General features: G+C 45.7%; 1 protein-coding gene across 5 annotated transcripts in view; it reads left to right on the top strand.

The window, feature by feature from the left end:
* The window catches only part of LOC144503876 (receptor tyrosine-protein kinase erbB-4-like), a 1,146,325-nt gene that overhangs the window by 1,090,777 nt on the left and 32,775 nt on the right, over nt 1-22,773 (top strand). For 2 of the 5 annotated variants that reach the window (XM_078228889.1, XM_078228886.1), the window contains exons 26-27: nt 1,861-1,908; nt 15,115-15,195. In XM_078228889.1, coding sequence (XP_078085015.1) covers nt 1,861-1,908; nt 15,115-15,195 — 129 coding nt within the window. Of the gene's footprint in view, nt 1-1,860; nt 1,981-15,114; nt 15,196-22,773 lie in introns of all 5 variants that reach the window. The other 3 variants (XM_078228891.1, XM_078228890.1, XM_078228887.1) reach the window with 2 other exon arrangements.

The following is a 22,773-nucleotide window of genomic DNA, read 5'->3' as shown; positions in this document are numbered from 1 at the left end:
TATATTTGATGCCCCATCCGATGAAGGCAAGCTGTATGCCTTCTTGACCACCCTATCCACCTGTGCTGCCACTTTCAGGGCAATACAGGTGGATAAGGTGGAAGCTTCCATAACAAAGGGGCAATCCTGTGGTCATGTGACTTGTATCAGCCATCTTGTTGGGGTTCAGCAGAAAGTCCATTTTAAAAATAACCAAAAAAGAACAACAGCTGAAGAACACATCATGGATTTCTTTAATGTTTCATTGAGATAACGCATTGGGTGGGATTCTCTGGCCTTGCCGTGGCGTGTTTCTCATGGCCGGAGGTGGCCTGCCATTGGCCGGGGGCGGGATCTTCTGGTCCCGCCACTGTCAATGGGATTTCCCATTGACTCCACCCAATGCTGCCGGGAAACCTGATGCAGGGGTGCGCCGTCAGCGGGACCAGAAGTTCCTGCCAGCGTAAACAGCTGGAAAGCTCCAGCCTTTGGAAATATTTTTGCTGCGCATATCATCAAAATATCCTGATGTTGGTCCTTTGCTGGCACAGCCAGTTCATCCAGTGAGTAGCTGAGCTTTACACATCGGCAAGCTGGCAGATTGGATTCCTGATCTGTGTTGGTTTAACTGATCTCACCCAGGGGAGCAGCAGAGTGTTACATTTGGTCGCAGTACAACAAATATCAGCAAGACTTCCCTGATCATTTGTCTAACAATCCCTGGTGAAAATGCATATGTGTGAACCTTAGACTCCGCTGTTAAGATCCAGTGGTTAAATAAGTACCTCGACAGACATCAAGAGTGGCCACTTGGAGAAGGCACAGGACATGCCAACTCCCAACAACATATTCATGGAGTCGGGGGAGGAAGTGAGACAATTGGCACAAAAAAAGTGATCATTTATAATGGCAAGGGAAAAAAAATCGATATTGATGGGAAAAGCGTTGAATTCATTGGTGACACAAGTCATGTGGGATTGATTATAAATGTGGTTGAGAACAAACTCATACCAGGTCTTGCCATAAACTACCATGAGGAATTGGCTCAATATCTGCGAGAGTGTATGCAGCAGATGGAGCACCAAGGATTAAACAGACGGAGGAGGTCCCATCTCAGGTCAACATTTGAGGGCTCCCTTGAATTTGCTGCTTTCAGCTGGGTGCTTTTGAAAGCATTACAGTTGATCTCAAAGTTCTTAAATGAAAATGAGGCAAGTGTGTGTGTGGTGTGTGTGTAAGTGTGTGTGTGTACATCTATGCCACACGAGTGTGCTTATTTGTGAGTGCACATGCGTGTGCGTGTGCATGTATAGTGCACGCGTGCAGGGGTGAGTGTGCCCATGCTTGTTTTTTTGTGCATGAGTGCAGTGTGCATGTGTACATGCGCATGCATCTTTGAATGTGTGTGTGTGCTAGTGTGACTGCCTCTGCCTGTGTGTGTACATATGTGTGGACATGTTGGAATTGACAGCAATTGCCTTGCCTTCACTGTCTGCATTCATGGCTGAAGATTGGTCAGTGTGGTCATGAGAGTGGGAGCTCGCCACACAAGAAGTGGAGGCAGAAAGTTGGGAAGAAAAATCTGGGAGAATTGGTTCACAGGCACATATTAGGTGAACACGGGGTTTGGTGAATCTCAGCTACTAAACAACTGAAATGAGCTTTGCCAGCAATCCCCTACAGGGCATTACTTGTTAGTTGTAACTGAAAAACCATGTTGTTCATTTCATTAACTTAGTGAGTGCATTGAATTTCATAACCGCTGTTCCATTGTGTAGAGACATTGCATTTTTCTTTCTTTGATGTTCATTTTCATTCATTGCATCCATTGTGCCATTCATGTAGCCACTCATGTAATCACCATTCCATTCTTCCCACCAGAGCCAAACAGGACACAGCCCTCCTCCTGCCTACACTCCCATGTCAGGAGTAAGTATTGAACATCCTGTGCCAGATAAACTCAAGTCAATAAGAGGTGTTCGAAGAAACCATTCAGAATCAGTAAGAGATGCTCTTTCTTTATTACTTGTAGGAACTGACAGATGAACCCATTGCACTGGGAACTGTTCCGTAGAAGGTGGGCTGTCCCTCACCATGAGACCCCCCTCAGGCCTGCCGACCTGCCCCGTAAGGTGCTGAGTGGAGACAAAGCAAATTACAATGAGGCAAAAATGATTTGTGAAGCGGATCCTCTCACGGAGCTGTAAACAGCTGCTGTAGAAGTTTGCTAGATGTTTCTGACCTCCTGCTCCAACGCTGAAATGGTGCCAGGCACAGGGAGAGGGGAGAAGCTGTGGAATGGGGAGGAAGTGAAGTTATAGAGGAGAGAAGGAATATCTAAAAAATGTGTACTGTTGGGGTGAAGGTCATTCACATTCCTGATCATGCATTTTCAATTCAACTGGTTTCGAAGATAAATGGGTTGAAAATAATTTGGAATCGAAAATTTTATTTTTCAATAATTATTGGTGTGCATAATCATTTGGTAGAATGAAATATAAACCGTGTATTGATATCAACGGGACTGAACACTACTGTAAATGCTGGATAGTCTTCAGCAGCGTTATACAGCAGAGTGCAATATAGTGCAGGATAGTACAATGCAGAGCAGTACAATCTGATACAATGCGATAAAGTGTGGTTCAGTACAGTGCAGTGTAGCTCAGTACAGTATCTAAACCATACTGTACTTCCCTGGGAGTGTTTGATGGGACAGTGTAGAAGAACCTTTATTTTATATCAAACCAGTACTATATTGGATTAGCAAGTGTTTGGTGAGACGTGAGGTGTTTGATATTTGAAGTGTCCATTACTAGAATCAACACCACAGACTTCACAAAAACAAGAACATTTGTGCTGATATACTGAAGAGTTTTAAAAAGCAAAAGGCATGATAATGTCCTTTTTGACCTTTTTCCATGTATATTTGTTCTCTGTTCCTTGTATGGGCCCATGAGGAAAAAGATTTGATAAAAAGCTTTGTGCGAATATGGAGAGGGTATTCAAAGGGGAAGTCCTATAATCTTCACATGTACATTTTTTTCAAGATGGCAGGACAAGTTGGGAAGGCTGTTTATAAAAATAAATCATGCAGGATCTTGACCTAATAAATAGAAGCATAGAATACAAAAATAAGGAGATAATTAATAGTAAACCTTTATAAATATCTCAACTGAGGTATTGGACATGATTTTAACTCCCTCAAAACCCATCACTTGCACAGATTTCAAATCAGGGCCATTATGTCTAATTTTGGGCCCCACACTTCAGAAAAGGTGTTAAGACACTGAAGAGGGTTCAGAAGAGATACACCGGAATGTTACCAGGGATGAGAGAATTCAGTTATGTGGAAACGATAGGGAAACTAGGGTGATTCATTTTAGGGCAGGGAAGATTAAGGGGAGATTTATTGGGGTGTTTTGACAGAATGCTGCTGCTGGTAGTTACTTGTCCCAGGAAATCTGCTGTCACGGAATGACAGATAGAGAGGGAGAAACTGTTTCCACTCGCAGGAGGTCAGTATGCAGGTGATACAGGTTTAAGATAATTGACAAAGATACCAAGGAACCAAAACATTTTATTTTGCAACTTACGATCTGGAAGACATTGCCTGCAAATGAAGCACATTCAGTAGTAACTTTCAAAGGTGCAGAGGATATCAATAAGAATAATCTGCAGGGCTATAGGAAAACAAATTAAAAAGTGGGATTAATTGGATAGGTTTTTTTCTGTAGACCACTTTCTGTCTGTATAATTCTACAAAGTATGCAAGATATTTGAAGAAAAATAAATGGTAATATACATTAGCCAAATCTTACAGTCCTGCCGCGGTGGAGGTGAGGCTGTAAAATGTTGCAAGCCATTGAAAAGTCCGTTGACTTCAGTTGGACCTGAAAATCCCGCATGTGAGAAGGGCCATAAAATTCCATCCAGAAGTTATTGCAAGGAAAAAATGGCAAGTTAAAGTCCAACAGGTTTATTTGGTAGAACCAGCTTTCGGAGCACTGCCCCTTCATCAGATGAGTGACTCATCTGATGAAGGGGCAGCGCTCCGAAAGCTCATGCTACCAAATAAACCTGTTGGACTTTAACCTGGTGTTGTGAGACTTCTGACTGGGCCTACCTCAGTCCAGTGCTGGCATCTCCACATCAAGGAAAAAAATGATAAAGCATAAAGTCTATTAGGGTGAAAAGTACAATTGTAAGAAGGGATATTGGACAGATTGGTTCAATGATGAATAACAACAACAGTTGATGTTCAAGAGGTCAGAATTGGAAGAGCACAGATACCTTGGACGAATGTAGGACTTGAGGAGGTTACAGAGTGTAATAATACTTGTTCACCAGTTTAGGGAAAACAACAACACATTTATTTACAGGTTAAGCTATACAGAGGCTTGAGCCTCTGAGGTTGCAGCCAGCTCCTGAGAATGTTCCGGAACAGAAACTCCTGATTACTAGGGTGATCCCCTAACCTGCTCCCCATTGGTTCCGCAGATAATGTGACCCTTACTCTAGCAGGCTGATCCTTAAAATAACAATCCCCACACAGAAATGGAAACAAGAGAGGCACTGGAGGGATTTGATAACAAGAAGTTGAAATGGAGGTGTGGCTCATCTGGAGCCGATGCAGGTCAGCATAATCAGAAATGATGGGTGAATGGGTGTGCACTTTAGGATACAGCCAGTAGAGCTTTGGATAAGATTGAGTTTATGGTGGGTGAAAGTCAAGAGGTGGTCCAGAACATTGGAATAACTCGTCATGGATGAGAGTTTCACCAGCACATGAGCTGAGACAGAGGTATGGTCAGGCAATGTAATGGATGGAGAAGTGAACAATCTTTGTGATGAGGGGATAAGAGGTCGGAAGTTCATCTTGGGGGGCTGGGGGAGGGAGGGGCAACAACACCAAGGTTGTGAACAGTCTGCTTCTGACTGAGACAGTTGCCAAGGAAAGGGATGGAGTTGGTGGCTAGGGGGCGGACAGAAGAAAATGGCTTCAGTCTTCTCAATACTTAGGAGGCGGGTATTCCTGTTCATCCCATACTGGATGGTGGAAAAGCAGCGTGACAAATCCAGTGCTGAGACAGATCTGGGTATCATCAGCGTACATGTGCAAACTGATGATACGCTTTCAGGTGATGTCGCTGAGGATCGGCCTGTCAGTGAGAAATCAGAGAGGGCAAGGTTAGATCCTTGGAGGAGACCAGAGGTAACTGTGCAGGAGCTGGAAGTGAAGCCATTGCTTACGATCACCTGGCTGTTAGATAGGTAAAAATAGAGGCAGGGCAATGCATTCCAGCCAGCAAGAGGAAAGGCATTGGAAGAAGAGGAGGATGTGCTCAACCAAGACAAGGCTGAGGAAGAATATTTGTGATTTTGAAAGGAGCAGTTTCAGTACTGTGGTAGGAACAGGAGCCGAAACAGGAAATCTGGGCATGGATTTGGGATGGGACAGCATGTTCAAGGAGTTCAAAGCAAAGGAGTTTGGAGATGGTATGCTAATTTGCAAGGACTAGTTGTGCTTTTTCAGGAGAGGTTTGATGATGGCAGATGAGAAGGACAGCACGTTAAGAAAGGTACCCACTCTCAATATTGGGAGCCAAGAAAAGAGGTTTTGTGGTCAGCAATTTGATGGGAATAGAGCCAAGGGAACAGGAGCTGGGTGGGCCTCATGGACAAAAGGAGCTTGGATAGTGCCTGGGGAATGATAGGGGAGAAACAAGAGGAAAAAGTGTGGGGTGGCAGCAGAGCTTTGACCAAAAGAGCTGGCAAAAACTAGTGAACTTAGGGAGTCAAGAGTCCTTTGCACTTTGTTGTTCAAGATGAGGCAGGAAAGCGGGGTCTAAGAATACGGTTTATAGTGAAGGATGATCCAGGAATAGTGAATAGTTTCGACAGAGGAGAATGAGTGGTGTTTAATACTGTCCAATCAGATTGGACAATCATTGCCGAACCTAGTAGTCCACCGATAATGTTTAGGTCTGCATCCCTTAGACAAGGGTTTTGGAAGGTGTAATACTCGAGGCGACTCGATGTGGCAAGTAACTAACTAACTGGATTTGTCGATAAGAACTATATGCAACAAAGGGTTTAACAGCACAATTATATCGGTCTATTCCTAACAACGTCCTGAGTCCAACTGAAGCCCTCCAGCCTCGGGAATGCACACCCTCACACCTGATTGGCCTGGGTTTGTGTGCTCGCTCTCTATTGGCTCCAGCCTGGTCATGTGGCCTGCGATGGATTGCCCCTTAGAGGGGCCACTCTACCACACACCTTCCCCCCACCCCTCCCCAAACTTCTTGGACTACCTGTAGTAAAACAAAAAGAAAAACAGCTAACACACAGGCAGAGCAACAACCATATCATAGGAGCGACACCAGGGGAAAACAGTTCATAACGTCAGCCAGTCTGGAGACTTCTAGACCCTTGCGGAATGCCGCAACTTGCTCAGGGTTCTTCTGCAGCCGATAACACAAGATCCACTGATGGTGTGGACTCACTAGCCACCTCTGGAGCTGAGCTCAGGCCATTTCCATCTTTTGCTTCAGCCGCCAAAGCCAAAAGCTGTCTTTGCCCCGCCATGGACAGAGAAGTGTCTTGTTCAGAGGTTGATACATACAGACTTGATGCAGGCCACACACTTGCTTGTCACGTGGAGTTGGCTCCACTCTCTAGCATAAGTGCTCGATATGCTTCTTAACCTGACGGCCATGTGCCTCCACCATATATGAGACTGGCCCTATTTTCTCCACAACTCCCCTTGGCATCCAGGCAGGTTCGCCACCAGAATTCCATGCCAACACAAGGTTGTCCACATTAAATATCTGTCCCCTTTCTGAGAGTCGTATACTCTTTCTGAGAGGCTTGCCTATCCGCCACCCTCCCTGACGAATTTGGGAACACCAAATCCAAACAGGCGCACAGGCACGACCCATTAGCAACTCTGCAGGCCTTATCCTAGTGGTGGTGTGAGGTGCAGTGTTGTAGGACAGCAAAAAACCTGCCAATTGCAATGTCAACGGCCTATGATGCTTCTTCATGGAAGCGTTGAATGTCTGCACGGCTCACTCAGCCAACCCATTTGAGGCAGGATGTCGGCTGACCTAACATGATGAAAGCCATTAGACTTGATTGTAGTCTGAAATTGATCAGCTGTGAGTGCCATTCTGTTGTCTAGTACCAACACTTCAGGAAGACCATTGCTCACAAAGATCTGCCTCAGTTTACCGATAGTGAACATAACTGTGGTGGATCACATGAGCTGAACATCCAGCCACTTGGAATGCGTATCTACTAGAATCAGGAACACGTGCTCCAAAAAAGGTCCAGTAAATCTATGTGAAGCAGCCACCATGGATGACCCAGACATTCCCAAGGGTGCTTGTTCGTTGGTGGAGGTAACACTTGCTGAGTCTGACAACTTTCGCACTGCCCAACCATTTCTTTAATGTCTCTGTCAATGCCAGGCCCAGTATGAAGTCTCACAACACCAGGTTAAAGTCCAACAGGTTTATTTGGTAGCACAAGCTTTCGGAATGTTGCTCCTTCTTCAGATGAGTGAAGAGTTGTGTTCACAAACAGGGCGTACATAGACACAGACTCAACTTACAAGATAATGGTTAGAATGCAAGTCTTTACAGGTAATCAAGTCTTTACAGGTACAGACAATGTGAGTGGAGAGAGGGTTAAGCACAGGTTAAAGAGATGTGTATTGTCTCCAGCCAGGACAGTTAGTGAGATTTTGCAAGCCCAGGCAAGTCGTGGGGGTTACAGATAGTGTGACATGAACCCAAGATCCCAGTTGAGGCTGTCCCCATGTGTGCGGAACTTGGCTATCAGTTTTTGCTCGGCAATTCAGCGTTGTGAAGGTCGACTTGGAGAACGCTTACCTGAAGATCAGAGGCTGAATGCCTGTGGCTGTTGAAGTGTTCCCTGACAGGAAGAGAACACTCCTGCCTTGTGATTGTCGAGTGGTGTTCATTCATCCATTGTCGTAGCGTCTGCATGGAGTCGCCAATGTACCATGCCTCGGGACATCCTTTGCCAGGCCACCAGACATATCTTCTGGTTAGCTCTTTCATTCTACTCTGACCTGAATGGACATCATGTAACTCTTGGAGCAGCGGTTGTCAGCCCAGGGGTGGTATGATAACACAGGTCCCGCAATAACACTTCATCTTTGCAGGTTATCTCGTTCCTGCATTGCAAATATGGCTTCATTTGCTCTGCCTTGTCAAAGCGCCACCCCATCAGTACCATTTTCTTGACCTTCAACAACAACAGGTACCTATCTGTCCATGACTTAATGTGAGCTGCAGAAACAGGCAGGGTGTCCAGCAAGTGCAGAACCAATACTATCTCCTGTGGATCAGGCAGTGACAGTATGGTCTATGGCAATGGGAGGCAGCCTAGTGCATCTACATTTGATATCTGTGTTCCCAGCCTCTGTTGGTGGATATAGCTGTGTGCTGCCAGCAGCAAGGGCATCTCTACACCCTGGCCGAGGCTATAGGTGGCACTGGCTTATCCTCCTGGAAAAGCCCCAACAATGGCTTATGGTGTGACATGATAGTGAAATGCCGACCATAGATGTGTTGGTGAAATTTTAGGTTTTCTTTATCAACTTGTGAGTACTTTTACTCAGTGTCTGATAGTGTCCTTGAAGAAAATGCAATTGTTCTCTCCACCCAATCCGCCATTCTGTGGGACAGAATCGCTCCTACTCCGTATGGCAAGTGTCACAAATGACGAGTCAGTGTACAAGCAGTGACGGTGACGGTAACTTGTTTGACTTTGACAAAAACTTTGTTCTCCAACTCGCCCCACTTCCATTGCTGATGCTTTTTTAAAAGCTTGTATAGGGGATCCAGGATTGTTGATATGTTTGGCAGGAGAGTTCCACAAAAATTGACCATCCCGAGGAAAGACTTCAGTTCTATCACATTCCTAGACGTTGGCACTCCCTTAATAGCTTTCAACTTATCTTTGAGGGGATGCAACTCCCTTCAATCCACTTTGAAACTGAGGTACGCAACCTCCTCAGCTTAAAAACACATTTCACCTGTTTCAACCATATGCCAGCTTCCTTAAACTTCTTAAGGACCTCTTCCAAGTTTGCACCATGTTCTTCAGGAGGCGCTCTTGTAATTAGGACATCGTCCAAGTATGTTACCATTTTGTGGATTCCCTGTAACAGGCTCTCCATAGTGCACTGAAAAATGGCACAGGCTGACGAGACACCAAATGGTAGTCGGGTGTACTGATATAACCCCTTGTGGGTATTTATTGCAACTAACTTTCTGGAGTCTTCTTCCAATTCAAGTTGTTGATTAGCAAGATTTAGATCTAGCTCAACTGTATCTGAGGCCTCCTGTTAACTTAGCATAGAGGTCCTCTCTCCTGGGAATGTGGTAATTATTTAGCTGGCTCCCCTATTTACCGTTAGTTTGTACTCCCTGCAGATCCTCAGCATACAGTCTGGTTTCAGGGTGGGGACAATGAGCGTGGCCCATTCTGAAAACTGAACAGGCTTGTGATGACCAAATCTTCCAGTCTTTTCAGTTTGACCTCTACTCTCTGATGCAAGGCATAGGGCGCTGGGCGAGCTCTGAAAAATCTAGGCATAGCCTCAGGGTTCAAAACAATTTGAGCTTTAATCCCTTTTATCTGACCAAGTTCCCTCTGGAATACCTCCTGATGTTTACATAGGAGATCTTGAATCATAGAATCCTACAGTGCAGAAGAAGACCATTGGGCCCATCGAGTCTGCATCGACCACAATTCCACCCAGGCCCTATCCCCATGCATTTACCCTAGCTAGTCCCCCTGACACTCGGGAAATTTAGCATGGTCAATCCACCTAACCCGCACATCTTTGGACTATGAGAGGAAACCAGAGCACCCGGAGGAAATCCACGCAGACACGGGGAGAATGTGCAAACTTCACACAGACAGTGACCCATGCCAGGAATCAAACCCAGGTGCCTGGCACTGTGAGGCAGCAGTGCTAACCACTGTGTCACCATGTCGCCCATCCGGAAATCCTCCAACCTGGACATTAAATATTTCCAGTTTTATTTTTTTAACCAGTCTCACTCCATGAGACTGGACCTCTGCCCTTCAGCCACCATGATGGACAGTTGAGCTGACTGGCTCCTGTATGGTACTGGCACGGAGATTGTCCCCACTATTCTTAATGTCTTTCCAGCATATGTCACCAAAGTAGCCTCAGAATGGCTAAGACTCAAGGACTGTAGTCCCTTCTGCAGATGTTTGAATGTCTATTCCCCGAAGATAGTGGCCACTGTGCCAGTGTCAACTTCCTTCTTCAGGGTCAGCCATTAACCATTAAGACAATCTCAATGGGATTGTGTGTAAGCCTCGGATCCCTCCTTTGGTTCCTCCGCCAGCTTATTCACAGGGGTTGTATTCATCATTTCCTTTTTATTTGGAGTGTTGGGTGCAGCCTGCTTCACTCTATACCTGACCTGCAGGCGGCCCTTCTTTCTACGAAACAGATAAAATTCTTGCAACAGCACATCTCATGGGGCTGATCTTCCCCCACACTGAAAACATGTCTCAGACCCCGGTGTTGAACAATCCTTTTCAGGTCCTGCTGTGCCCTCTCTTGGGCTGGTTCTTGCAGCAGCCATTTCTCACCACAACTAGTTCACCTCACTCTGCACATGTCTTGCAGCTCACACACACCTTGTTCAGCGCACTCAGTCACTTGGGCTTTCTGTACTGCTTTTTCCAGTGAAATCTTGGAGTCATCAAACAGTTTCTTTTGGGTGTCCAGGTTGTTGATCCCACAAACCAAACGATCCCTCAACATGTCCTCCAAAAAAGGGCCAAGCTCGACGTGCCCAGCCAGCCATTAGAAAATCTGGACACAAAGCCGGAAATCATCTCCCCGAGATCCCGAACCACAGAATGGAATTTGTACTTTTGCATGATAATGGAAGGTCAGGGGTTACAGTGATCCTTAACTAAATTGACTAATTGGTCGAAGGATTTGTGTCTGGACTTTTGGGTGATGTCAAACTCCTCACCAGATTGTGTATCTGTGGGCCGCAGACTGGGAGCAGTGTCACCTTCTGTTTCTCCTTGGCTGTTATTTTGGTTTGCCACAAAAAAAAAGCAGCTTCTCAGTGTACTTCCCCCAACTCTCGATTTCAGGGCTGAATGGTTCTATCTTTCCAAATAATGGCATCTTAAGCCGGAGTCTTTATCTTTTTGCACTTCGACTTCATGTGATCATTCTCCCCCTCCAACTCTGCACTGCGGGCTTTTGATGACGGATTCGGTTTTTCCTCGTTGCCAGTGTAATAATTCGAAGTGACTTGATCTGGCACATAACTAACTGAAGGATTTATTGATAAGAAGAGATATTTATAATGAAAGGTTTAACAGCACAACTATACAGGTCTATTCCTAACAATGCGTTGACTCCAACTGAAACCCTCCAGCCTCGGGAATGTTTGCCCTCATTCCCAATTGGTCCAGGTTCGTGTGCTCCATTGGCTCTGGCCTGGACACATGGCCCACGAAGGATCACCCTTTAAAAGGGGCCACACTATCACAGAAGGAAAATCTGATGGCACAGTAAAGGAAAAGAGGTTGACAAATGAGATTTGTTTTATTCTGATGCTACACTGGCCTAACACTTCTTCAATAAAATGTTTGAACCAACAGTATATTGTTTGACAGGGTAGTTTAAGTAGACATCCAAAATCCAAATGAATGGACTAGTAGTTTCGCTTCAGGCAATTACTTCTGCCCAGCATGATATCACAATGTAATGAATGTTGAAGCATGTTTTATGCTGGTGTAGAACTGATTAAAGCAGGAGACCTGTAAAACACACTGGAACATTCACAAATTGAAAATTGGTATACAGTTATTGAGTTATTCACACTGGATGAGCTTTTAGCACACCATTGACTGCCAAGTGCTGCTTGTCAATGTTCTTTAAATACATTAAATAATCTTGTAAACCTTTGCTGTAGCCCAGAAAATGCACAATTTGCATCAACACAAAGTTATCTTTGTTTCATATTAACAGAAAATGTGTGTCTGTACCTCTGGTAATAAACCACCTCATTTCACTATTGTGTGCATCATGGTGTTAGGCTGACACACTCTGTGGCTCTAATGTGACTTTCACAAGTTAACTTTAGGAAGCTTCCAAATAGAGGGTGGTATTTAATGGGGGCGATGAGGACCTTGGCCTTCAGTTGGAGAACCCTGTGACACCTCCTTTCAGGAAGGCCCACCGATTTACATGCAAATCAGGCACTTAGCTGGGCGGCAATGGGTCTTCCCAGGCATCAAGGACGCATGGGGTTGGAAATCCTGCCCCCACTCCAGTTAGTCAGATGCTGACAACTGAGCATTGCCTCGTAGTGCCAGCGAAGCAGTGACAGCTGTCAGCGACACATCCTCCGGGGCTCAGGATTGCCGAGAGACTCAGGCCACAAGACAGATGGGGGGTGATAGGTTGGGGGTCGTGTGGGGAAAAGGGGTTGGCATCTCATAGTGCCCCCTCTCTCCTTAATGCCTGGTCCCCCGAGCAGATACTGAACGTCCACCCCCATGCCCCGGAAAAGTGTAAGCACCCTCAACAGGGCTTGCCTGGCTTCCTGCATGGCGGGTCCCCCTGCCCGCACTGGGTAGATACCAGTGGTGACAAGATATGGCCCTTTTTGGACACGGGTCTTAATTGGCAGCGTGGGCAGGAAACTTAATCAGGGCAGAAAGGTAGGCAACACAATCTCCACCCATAATTAAATACCACCCCCCCCTCCCCCCCCCCACACTCAGATTCAGTTGGGGGAGGGCATTAAACTCCACCCACTATGGCAATGACTTGGGAACTTTTAACACATTGTTTTATATGCTTGTATTGTTAATAGCAATCTCCCAAGGTGGTGAAACAATGCCCATGGAAGAATGTGGCCACAGGAGAGTGGCACCCCTGGATAGTGCGCTGATGATATGACAGTTAGGTGCTTGGACCATGGAATGATTAGACAGCGAGGTGATGGGATTGTAAGGTGACAGGGCACTGAGGAACAGGAGAGTAGAAAGAAAGGCCAATGAGGGACACAACCTTGAGCTGATGGGGGAGTGAGATGAGAAAGTAACACACTAATATATCATTGGTGTATGGGGCCATGCGACCTTGGGATTGCGAGAGAGTGGAGTGACTAGACAGTGGAATAATTGGACAGTGAAGCAACTGGACTGAGAGGTACATGGACAATGGGGTAACTGCACAGTGGAGTATTTAGACAATGGGGTAACTGCAGAGTGGAATAATTGCAGAGTGGAGTATTTGGACAATGGGTTAATTGCAGAGTGGAGTATTTGGGCAATGGAGTAATTTCAGACTGGAATATTTGGACAATGGGGTAATTGCAGAGTGGAATATTTGGACAATGGGGTAATTGCAGAGTGGAATATTTGGACAATGGGGTAATTACAGAGTGGAATATTTGGGCAATGGGGGTAATTACAGAGTGGAGTATTTGGAGAATGGGGGTAACTGCAGAGTGGAGTATTTGGACAATGGGGGTAATTACAGAGTGGAATATTTGGACAATGGGGGTAATTACAGAGTGGAATATTTGGACAATGGGTTTCCTCCGGGTGCTCCGGTTTCCTCCCACAGTCCAAAGATGTGCGGGTTAGGTTGATTGGCCAGGTTAAAAATTGCCCCTTAGAGTCCTGGGATGTGTAGGTTAGAGGGATTAGCGGGTAAATATGTGGGGGTAGGGCCTGGGTGGGATTGTGGTTGGTGCAGACTCGATGAGCCGAATGGCCTCCTTCTGCACTGTAGGGTTTCTATGATATCGATGGTGATTTTAAAGCAACCATCAATTCAGTGTTGTGTGCTGATCATTGATTGAAGACTTCTATGAATTGCAGAGTGGAATATTTGGACAATGGGTTAATTGCAGAGTGGAATATTTGGACAATGGGGGTAATTACAGAGTGAGTATTTGGACAATGGGGTAATTGCAGAGTGAGTATTTGGACAATCGGGGTAATTGCAGAGTGAGTATTTGGACAATGGGGGTAATTGCAGAGTGAGTATTTGGACAATGGGGGTAATTGCAGAGTGGAATATTTGGACAATGGGGGTAATTGCAGAGTGAGTATTTGGACAATGGGTTAATTGCTGAGTGGAATATTTGGACAATGGGTTAATTGCTGAGTGGAATATTTGGACAATGGGGTAATTGCAGAGTGGAATATTTGGACAATGGGTTAATTGCTGAGTGGAATATTTGGACAATGGGGTAATTGCAGAGTGGAATATTTGGACAATGGGGGTAATTGCAGAGTGGAATATTTGGACAATGGGGTTAATTGCAGAGTGGGTATTTGGGCAATGGGGCTAATTGCAGAGTGGAATATTTGGGCAATGGGATAATTGCAGAGTGGAATATTTGGGCAATGGGATAATTGCAGAGTGAGTATTTGGACAATGGGGGTAATTACAGAGTGGAATATTTGGACAATGGGGTAATTGCAGAGTGGAGTATTTGGGCAATGGGGTAATTGCAGAGTGGAGTATTTGGGCAATGGGGTAATTGCAGAGTGGAATATTTGGACAATGGGGTAATTGCAGAGTGGAGTATTTGGGCAATGGGGTAATTGCAGAGTGGAATATTTGGGCAATGGGTTAATTGCAGAGTGAGTATTTGGGCAATGGATTAACAATGGATAGTGGTGTGGGGAAAATGATTCTGTCACTTCTGCAAAATGATTGCTATTCGTAGTGCTTATCAGTCACTGGACAAAGTAAACTTTAGTTTAATTGTTAAAGTGTTCTTGAACATGGTGGTGTCGGCCAGCCAGTTCACTGGGAAGCTTCAGTGTACTTGCTGTTTTTTACCTTTTCTGAAGACGGCATGTCTGTTCCAAGGGATCATTTTGCCATCTCAGTGTGAGTGAAAGTGACAGTACATTATCACATAAGGCTATAGTTCAGAAAGGGTCTGTTCTTTCTGTCCTGGAGGTGCTAACTAATGTTAAGATCAGTGTTCACCTTGTCAGTTTCTTTAGTTGATCACTTTTACCTTTGGTGATGATATTCAAAGAACCCTCTGTTTAAATTAACAGTGTCCCCATGTTGCGTTTGTCCACTGCTCCAGTACAGCCTGTACCCGTCACTCCAAAGATGTACTCACAGAATCACCAAAGGTAAAAAAAAAACCTTTCAACAAAGTCAAACATTTTGAAATATTTAGAGACCATAAACATTGATTGTTTCTCCTGCTTGGAACCTTCAGAGGAGATCTGTCACTTTGCAGTCGCTCTGGCAGTCTTTGTTCCTTTTGGTATCAAAGTGATTATTGTGAAGATTCTGGGAAGAGTCTGACATTGATAGACTCCACAAGAAGGAGAGTGATACAGGACATGTCAACAGTGCTGTGTACAGGACAGTTCAGTCCACCTAGTTGGCCCAAAAGTTCAAAAGCAGAAAGACCAGCTCCTTGCTGTCATCAGATGCCTGATACCTGTCATGATCCTCTCACCAATGACAGGTAGGTAGGCATCTGATGACAGCACAAATCAGAGCAACTTGAATTTATATAAAAGCTAATTACTGCGGATGCTGGAATCTGAAACCCAAAGAGAAAATGCTGGAAAATCTCAGCAGGTCTGGCAGCATTTGTAAGGAGAGAGAAGAACTGACGTTTCGAGTCCAGATAACCCTTTGTCAAAGATGTCCAGATGACAAAGGGTCATCTGGACTCAAAATGTTAGCTCTTTTCTCTCCTTACAGATGCTGCCAGACCTGCTGAGATTTTCCAGTAGTTTCTCTCTTGGTTGCATTTATATAGTTCCTTTAACATTGTAAAACATCCCAACGCACTTTAGCCAGGCACATAGGAGGTTAGGACAGGTGATGAAAAGCTTGGCAAAGACATAGCTTGTAAGAGTGTCTTCATGGAGGACAGAGAAGTAGAAAGGCTGAGAGGTTTGGGAGGAGGGGGAATCCCGGAGCTAGCTGAAGGCAGCACCATCAACAATGGGGAAACAGGTTGGAATTGGAGGAGCACAGGGTTCTTCGAGGTTCGTCGGGAAGTCACGGAGATAGGCACGGCAGATGCCATGGAGGAATTTGAACATAATTTAAAAGAGAATTTAAAAGTTGAAGCATTATCAGATTGGGTGCCACTCCAGTAAATGCAATCAAATTGGGCAGTAATGTAATGCTTAGTCACTTCAGCTTACATCACTTGTGCTGAAAAAAAGAATCAACTGACAGAGGTGCCGGCAGCCAATTGAGAGCCAGCAGAAATGAATGTGAGATAGGAAACTGTGTTAGTGTTTGTCAGGGTCAACATACAGTCTCTGAAAACATCCCTGAAAATTTTCCAGACTAAGTTCTGTAAATGTAAGGTCAGTTCAGAGTTTCAGAAAATGATTAGAATGAAGGAAAAGAACTGCAGAGAGATGGAGTTCCTCATGGCATTAGAGGATTGCAATTTTGAAATGATGAGGTCTGTTAATTCAAAGGAGATGGGTTCTTGATTTGTCTCAGAGTGAGCGGGCATAGATAATAGGCCTGATGTACTGGAAGCAGTCCAAGTATCTTGTCAGTCGTTAATAGGAGTGGAGGAAAGCTATTGCTGCAGAATGAAAACAAAATTAAACTCCTGAAAACAACATGTGTCTCCTGCCAACGCAACATGGCCAGGCAAAATGGCCACCAACACACAACTGCGCATGTGCAGAGGTTCACTCGTGCAGAAGTCCAGAGCCTGTAACAGAGATCCAGAGCTGACATCAATTCAGAGAATTTAGTACCCCACACGGACACAAAACTGCCTCCCCACCCCCCAAGAAGTCTGGGCTGTGTGCTGAGCAGGGAAGGCCCTGGGAAAGGCAACAGCCAAGGAGGAATGAGATGCATGTTACAGTTGGAGGGAAGATCCTGGATCAGAAGCTGAAATACTGGACTGTGTTAGGGTCACATGCAATTACATTATTATGGATCACATTTCGATAATAGTTAATGTTACATAAAATGCCCAATTTATTATTTTCCTTTCCTAATTTTAGCCACAAAGAAGTTTCACACTGGCAGGAGTTAAAACTCAAAGAGAGTCAAAGAAATCCGCACTTCACCAGAGGAAAACACTAGAACTGCAACGGGCACTGCTGAGAAATAAACACCAAAGGCAGCAGAGAAAGGGCCTCCCCTCCGCTGTACCTCACCTGGCATCTACCAACCATACCCTGCTCTCACCCTCAAGGGGTTGGAGTTTTGGATTTCACAAATAATTGGCAGAGAGTTTGTTCAAATCTTTTCCAGCCTGAATTATGATAAGGCGGCTGCAAAATGACGTGAGAGGTTCACGTGCTTGACATGAAGAGAAATGTCCAATTGCAGATCATCGTATTTAATGGCAACTATTGCCACTTCAGATTCTATTTTGAGGGCAGCAGAGCAACGCCACCTGTTTGAAAACTATCACTGAAGGGTTAGTGCATTCTGTGCCCAGTAACCAGCCGAAATAATAATGACACAGGGATGTGACACAAAGTGACAATGCTCAAACCCATACAGTGAGAGAGAATTCAGTTTGATAACCAGCAGGCTTGTAGTTTTTTATTCACCGGATATTTGTAGCACTTTGGGGAAAAAGCAAAGCGCAGATGTCAGGATTGTTTCCATCCTCCCTCGATGGACCTCCAAATTAAATCGTCCAGATATGTCAATTAATGATCCTTACAAATAAAGCCTCACTGAATGACAGCTTTTCAGAGGAAGATGCCAAACAACTGTCCAAGCAGTTGGTTCAGGAAGAGACGATGACATCGATAAAAGTAGATCTGTTCTCCCGGGCAGTGACACCAGTCCATGTAAGACAGCTAGTGGAAGCGCATCTGAAATCTCAGTGAGGCATGACAAGGTTACTGATGTGTTCTGTACACTCTTGGTGAAATGAAACTTCCACCACCAGAAGGGCCTTTTTCTTTCAAGTGTTGAGTGTTGCCTGTGATGAATATTTGAAAGTGGCAAGAGGTGTGGAAATATTTCTGTACCCAGAACAGTATATTGTCACACACTGTACTCTCTAATCAGATTAACATATGCCTAATATATAAAGAGAATTAAAAGGATTACATTTTTACGGCACAGCAGTAACTATACTTCAAAAGTAAAGAACCTATAAAAGCTATAAAGAACTTTGGGATTTCCTAAAGATCTGAAAGGCACAATATACATTTAAAAAATATTTCTCTCTCATTAAAACATTCTCACTCACTTTTAATTGACTGAATCATTACCCGTTCTCTACCAGCTTTCACCCCTACCCCTTTTTTTGAACATACAAACAAGGAGCAGGAGTAGGCCATTCAATCCCCCGAGCCTGCCCCGCCACAGATTATGGCTGACCTAATAGTAACTTCAGATCTGCATCCTCCCTCCTCCGGATAATCTATCAACCCCCACCCTCCCCCTCGGCTTGCTTACCAAGAATCTATCCACCTCTGCCTTAAAAATATTCAAAGACTCTGCTTCCATCACCTTTTCAGGAAGAGAGTTCCAAAGACTCACATCATTCTGAGATAGCTTTTGCCTCATCTCTGTTTTAAATAGGCGATCCCCTGTTTTTAACCAGTGACCCTTAGTTCTCCCACAGGAGGAAACATCTTTTCCACATCCACTCTGTCAAGACCCCTCAGGATCTGATATGTTTCAAAGACATTTGCTGGACTTTTGCCGTCCTGGCCGCCACGGAAATCGGAGCAGGCAAGGGGCAGAACATGGAAAGGTCTGTTGACCTCAGGTGGGATTTTCCGGTTTTTGGGCCAGCGAGGCTGGAAAATCCCGTCCATTAACTCCTTCCTGGCAGGAGCTTCTGTGGGTACTTTGCCCTAATGAACCACGCCTGACAGATGATTGTTGTCCCCCTTGAGGTGACGGTGGCTGTTAATGAGCTGTTAAATCGAGATGGTATCTGTCTTCTCAGGTGGACTTTTAATATCCCATGACACTATTTTGAAGAAGGGCAGGGGAGACATCCCCAGTATCCTGGCTAGTATCTATCCCTAAACCAACATCTCTAACACAGATCATTGTGTGGAAGTTGGCTGTTGAGTTCTCTACATTACATAGTGAATGCACTTTTAAAAAGTACTCAATTGGTTGTAAAGTATTGTGGGTCGTTCTGGAGTTCTGAAAGGTTCTCCACAAATGCAAATACTTCTTTACAATTTCCAATAGTTGTGGCCAATGAATAAGGTTGTTCAGATGCAGCAATTTCTCAGTAAATCAACCTATTGTCTAAGTGTCTCTGTCACAGCTCCACTTTGGCCAGTTCACTCACTGGAGAATAACTGACAGGGAAATTACAGACTGAGGGGATTACACACTGAGGGATAATAATGTAGGAACAGGAGTAAACCATTCAGCTCCTCAAACCATTTCCACGATGCAATGGGATCTTAGCTGCTCTGCAACTTAACTCCATTTAGAATATGACAATACCATAGAATCATAGAATGGTCACAGCACAGAGGCTATTTGGCCTGTCTAACCCAGACCAGTCACTGCAAGAGCAGTTTAGCTAGCCCTACCCACCCGCTCTTTCCCCATACCCCTGCAAATAATTTCCCTTCAGGCACTTATCGAATTCCCTTTTGAAAGTCACAGTTGAATCCATGCTACCGTCCTTTCAGTTGGTCATTCCAGATCGTAGCCCCAAAGATTTTTCCTCATTTTCCTTTGATTCCTTTTGCCAATTACTTTAAATCTGCATTCTTTGGGTCACAACTCTTCCGCCAATAGGAACACCATACTGTCTAGGCCATACATAATTTTGAACACCTCGATTGAATCTCTAAGGAAAACAACCTGCTGTTACCATGGGTTTGCTTTGGGATTCATTAGCTTCTTATTCGACAAGTTATCCCTCTGGAGGCAATGGCTTTTATGCCAAAAACATTTATTTATGTGCTGATTATTTACAACGGTTGGATAAGACTAACGTACAGCTAGAGCTGTCTTCTACGATACTACCCAGAATCCTCTCTCAGTGAGTGACATCACTGTAACATAGCCTCCATAGAATATCGAGAGTGCAGAAGGAAGCCAATTGGCCCATCTAGTCTGCACTGACTCTCCGACAGAGTCACTTAACCAGGTCTATCCCCATAACCCCACAGATTTACCCCACTGATCCCCCCTAACTTTTGGACACTAAGGGGCAAATTAGCACCGCCAATCCATCTAACATGCACATCTTTGGAGTGTGGGAGGAAACCGGAGCACCCGGAGGAAACCCGCGCAGACACAGGAGAATGTGCAAACTCCACACAGTCACCCAAGGCTGGAATTGAACTCAGGGCTGCGATTCTCCCAAAAGCACTGAATTGGCGGGAAAACTGTTAGAACATAGAACATAGAACAGAACAGGCCCTTCGGCCCACGATGTTGTGCCGAGCTTTATCTGAAACCAAGATCAAGCTATCCCACTCCCTATCATCCTGGTGTGCTCCATGTGCCTATCCAATAACCGCTCAAATGTTCCTAAAGTGTCTGACTCCACTATCACTGCAGGCAGTCCATTCCACACCCCAACCACTCTCTGCGTAAAGAACCTACCTCTGATATCCTTCCTGTATCTTCCACCACGAACCCTATAGTTATGCCCCCTTGTAATAGCTCCATCCACCCGAGGAAATAGTCTTTGAACGTTCACTCTATCTATCCCCTTCATCATTTTATAAACCTCTATTAAGTCTCCCCTCAGCCTCCTCTGCTCCAGAGAGAACAGCCCTCGCTCCCTCAACCTTTCCTCATAAGACCTACCCTCCAAACCAGGCAGCATCCTGGTAAATCTCCTCTGCACTCTTTCCAGCGCTTCCACATCCTTCTTATAGTGAGGTGACCAGAACTGCACACAATATTCCAAATGTGGTCTCACCAAGGTCCTGTACAGTTGCAGCATAACCCCACGGTTCTAGATCCCGACTGTTTTGTCAGTTCAACTTCTTACCCGAATCTCCCCACTCTGTGCACTGCAGAGGTGATGTGGAGATGCCGGCGTTGGACTGGGGTAAACACAGTAAGAAGTTTAACAACACCAGGTTAAAGTCCAACAGGTTTATTTGGTAGCAAAAGCCACACAAGCTTTCGGAGCTCCAAGCCCCTTCTTCAGGTGACTCACCTGAAGAAGGGGCTTGGAGCTCCGAAAGCTTGTGTGGCTTTTGCTACCAAATAAACCTGTTGGACTTTAACCTGGTGTTGTTAAATTTCTTACTGCAGAGGTCCCAGTCGTGATCTCATTAAAAACCCAGCGGGGTGCAGGGCCTATTCACGCCGGAGTTTGACAGTCTAGAACTCTGTACATGCAGAGTGGCCCCAATCTGTGAGACTCCCTGTTTGCTGCCCAGCTTGATCACTGGCCAGCCTGGGACCCTCGCAGTGCTGCCCCTCCAGCCCTTCCCCCACGGCCCCCACAACAATTCCCGGGCCAGCCCTGACCTCCCCCCCACCCCCACCCTGTCCTGGAGCGCCCCGATGTCCAGCCCCCTCCCCCCCCCCCCTAGCAGTGGTGATCCCACCACCCCCTCACCCCGGCAGACCCCGCCCCCCTCCCGCGCTGACCTCCCCCAGAGTCAGACCCCCCCTCCCAGGAGATAGGCCCCACCTCGGCAGACCAACCCACCCCCCCTCCCAGCCTGCCCCAAACGTTGCCCTCCCTCAATCCCAGACTGATCACCATGCAGAGTGGCAGCGGGGACCCCCACCGATCACCCCTGCCCACAATAGGCTCCACCCCATTGGCACTGTCTGATGCCTGGTGGGCAGTGCTAAAGTGCCCCCCAGGCATGGGTACTTTGCCCTTTAGGTAGTGCTAGGGGGCACAGGCTGGCACTGTCAAGGTGCCCATGCTCAGAGGGCACCACCCCCCTGAAGCCCGACTCCCTGGGGGGCCCCGATTGCCCCCTCTTCATTCCGGCGGGGTCTCCCGCTAGTTCCCCGAACGTGGGAAGCTGGTGTAAACCCTACCTGAATGAAGTACTCCTGGCGGGGTGGGAGATTCAAACGGGATCGGTAAGTTCCCGATAATGACATTCAAAAGACATTTAAAACATATTAAAAACAGATTTAAATGACTTACTGCCTTCCTGCCGGTTTCCAGCGTGGTCTGGCCTGTGACTGTTCACCGGCTCTGGGAGCCTCGCATGCGTTCCCCGCGCATGTACAAATCCCAGAACAAGGCCGGCGATGTGCATCTCCCACCCCGACCCGACAGAAAAGTTGCGGGTCGGGATGGGAAAATCGCGGCCCAGCTCCCTGGCGCTGTGAGGCAGAAGTGCTAAAATGCTCAGGATGCTCTTGCTAACCCAAAGCTTCTCCAATTTATCGACAAGTTAACTGAAATTCCTCATCCCTGCAACCATTCTCATGAATCTTTTCCACACTCCCACTAAAGCACTCATATCCTACCTAAAATGCAGTGCCCAGAACTGTTCACGATATCCAGTGTTGTACAAAGATGCATCCAACTTCCTTGTTTCTGTACTCTACACTTCAATTTATAAAGCCAGCACTGCCTTGTAAACCACTTTCTTTACCTGCCCTTCCACCTCCAATGCTTTGTGCACAGGCTTCTCTGTTCATGCACCCCTTTTACAATAGTACCCTTGTACCTTTTAGTTTATATTATTGACCCTCATTTTTCCTCCCATGTATCATTATGTCTTTCTTCCCAACCTGTTCTGACAACCTATCTATAACCTCTTGCAGTCCAG

Source organism: Mustelus asterias, chromosome 14, assembly GCF_964213995.1.
Source record: "Mustelus asterias chromosome 14, sMusAst1.hap1.1, whole genome shotgun sequence".
NCBI classification, from domain to species: domain Eukaryota; kingdom Metazoa; phylum Chordata; class Chondrichthyes; order Carcharhiniformes; family Triakidae; genus Mustelus; species Mustelus asterias.
Note: the sequence above shows the minus strand (reverse complement) of the source record. Positions and strands in the feature narration are given on the sequence as shown.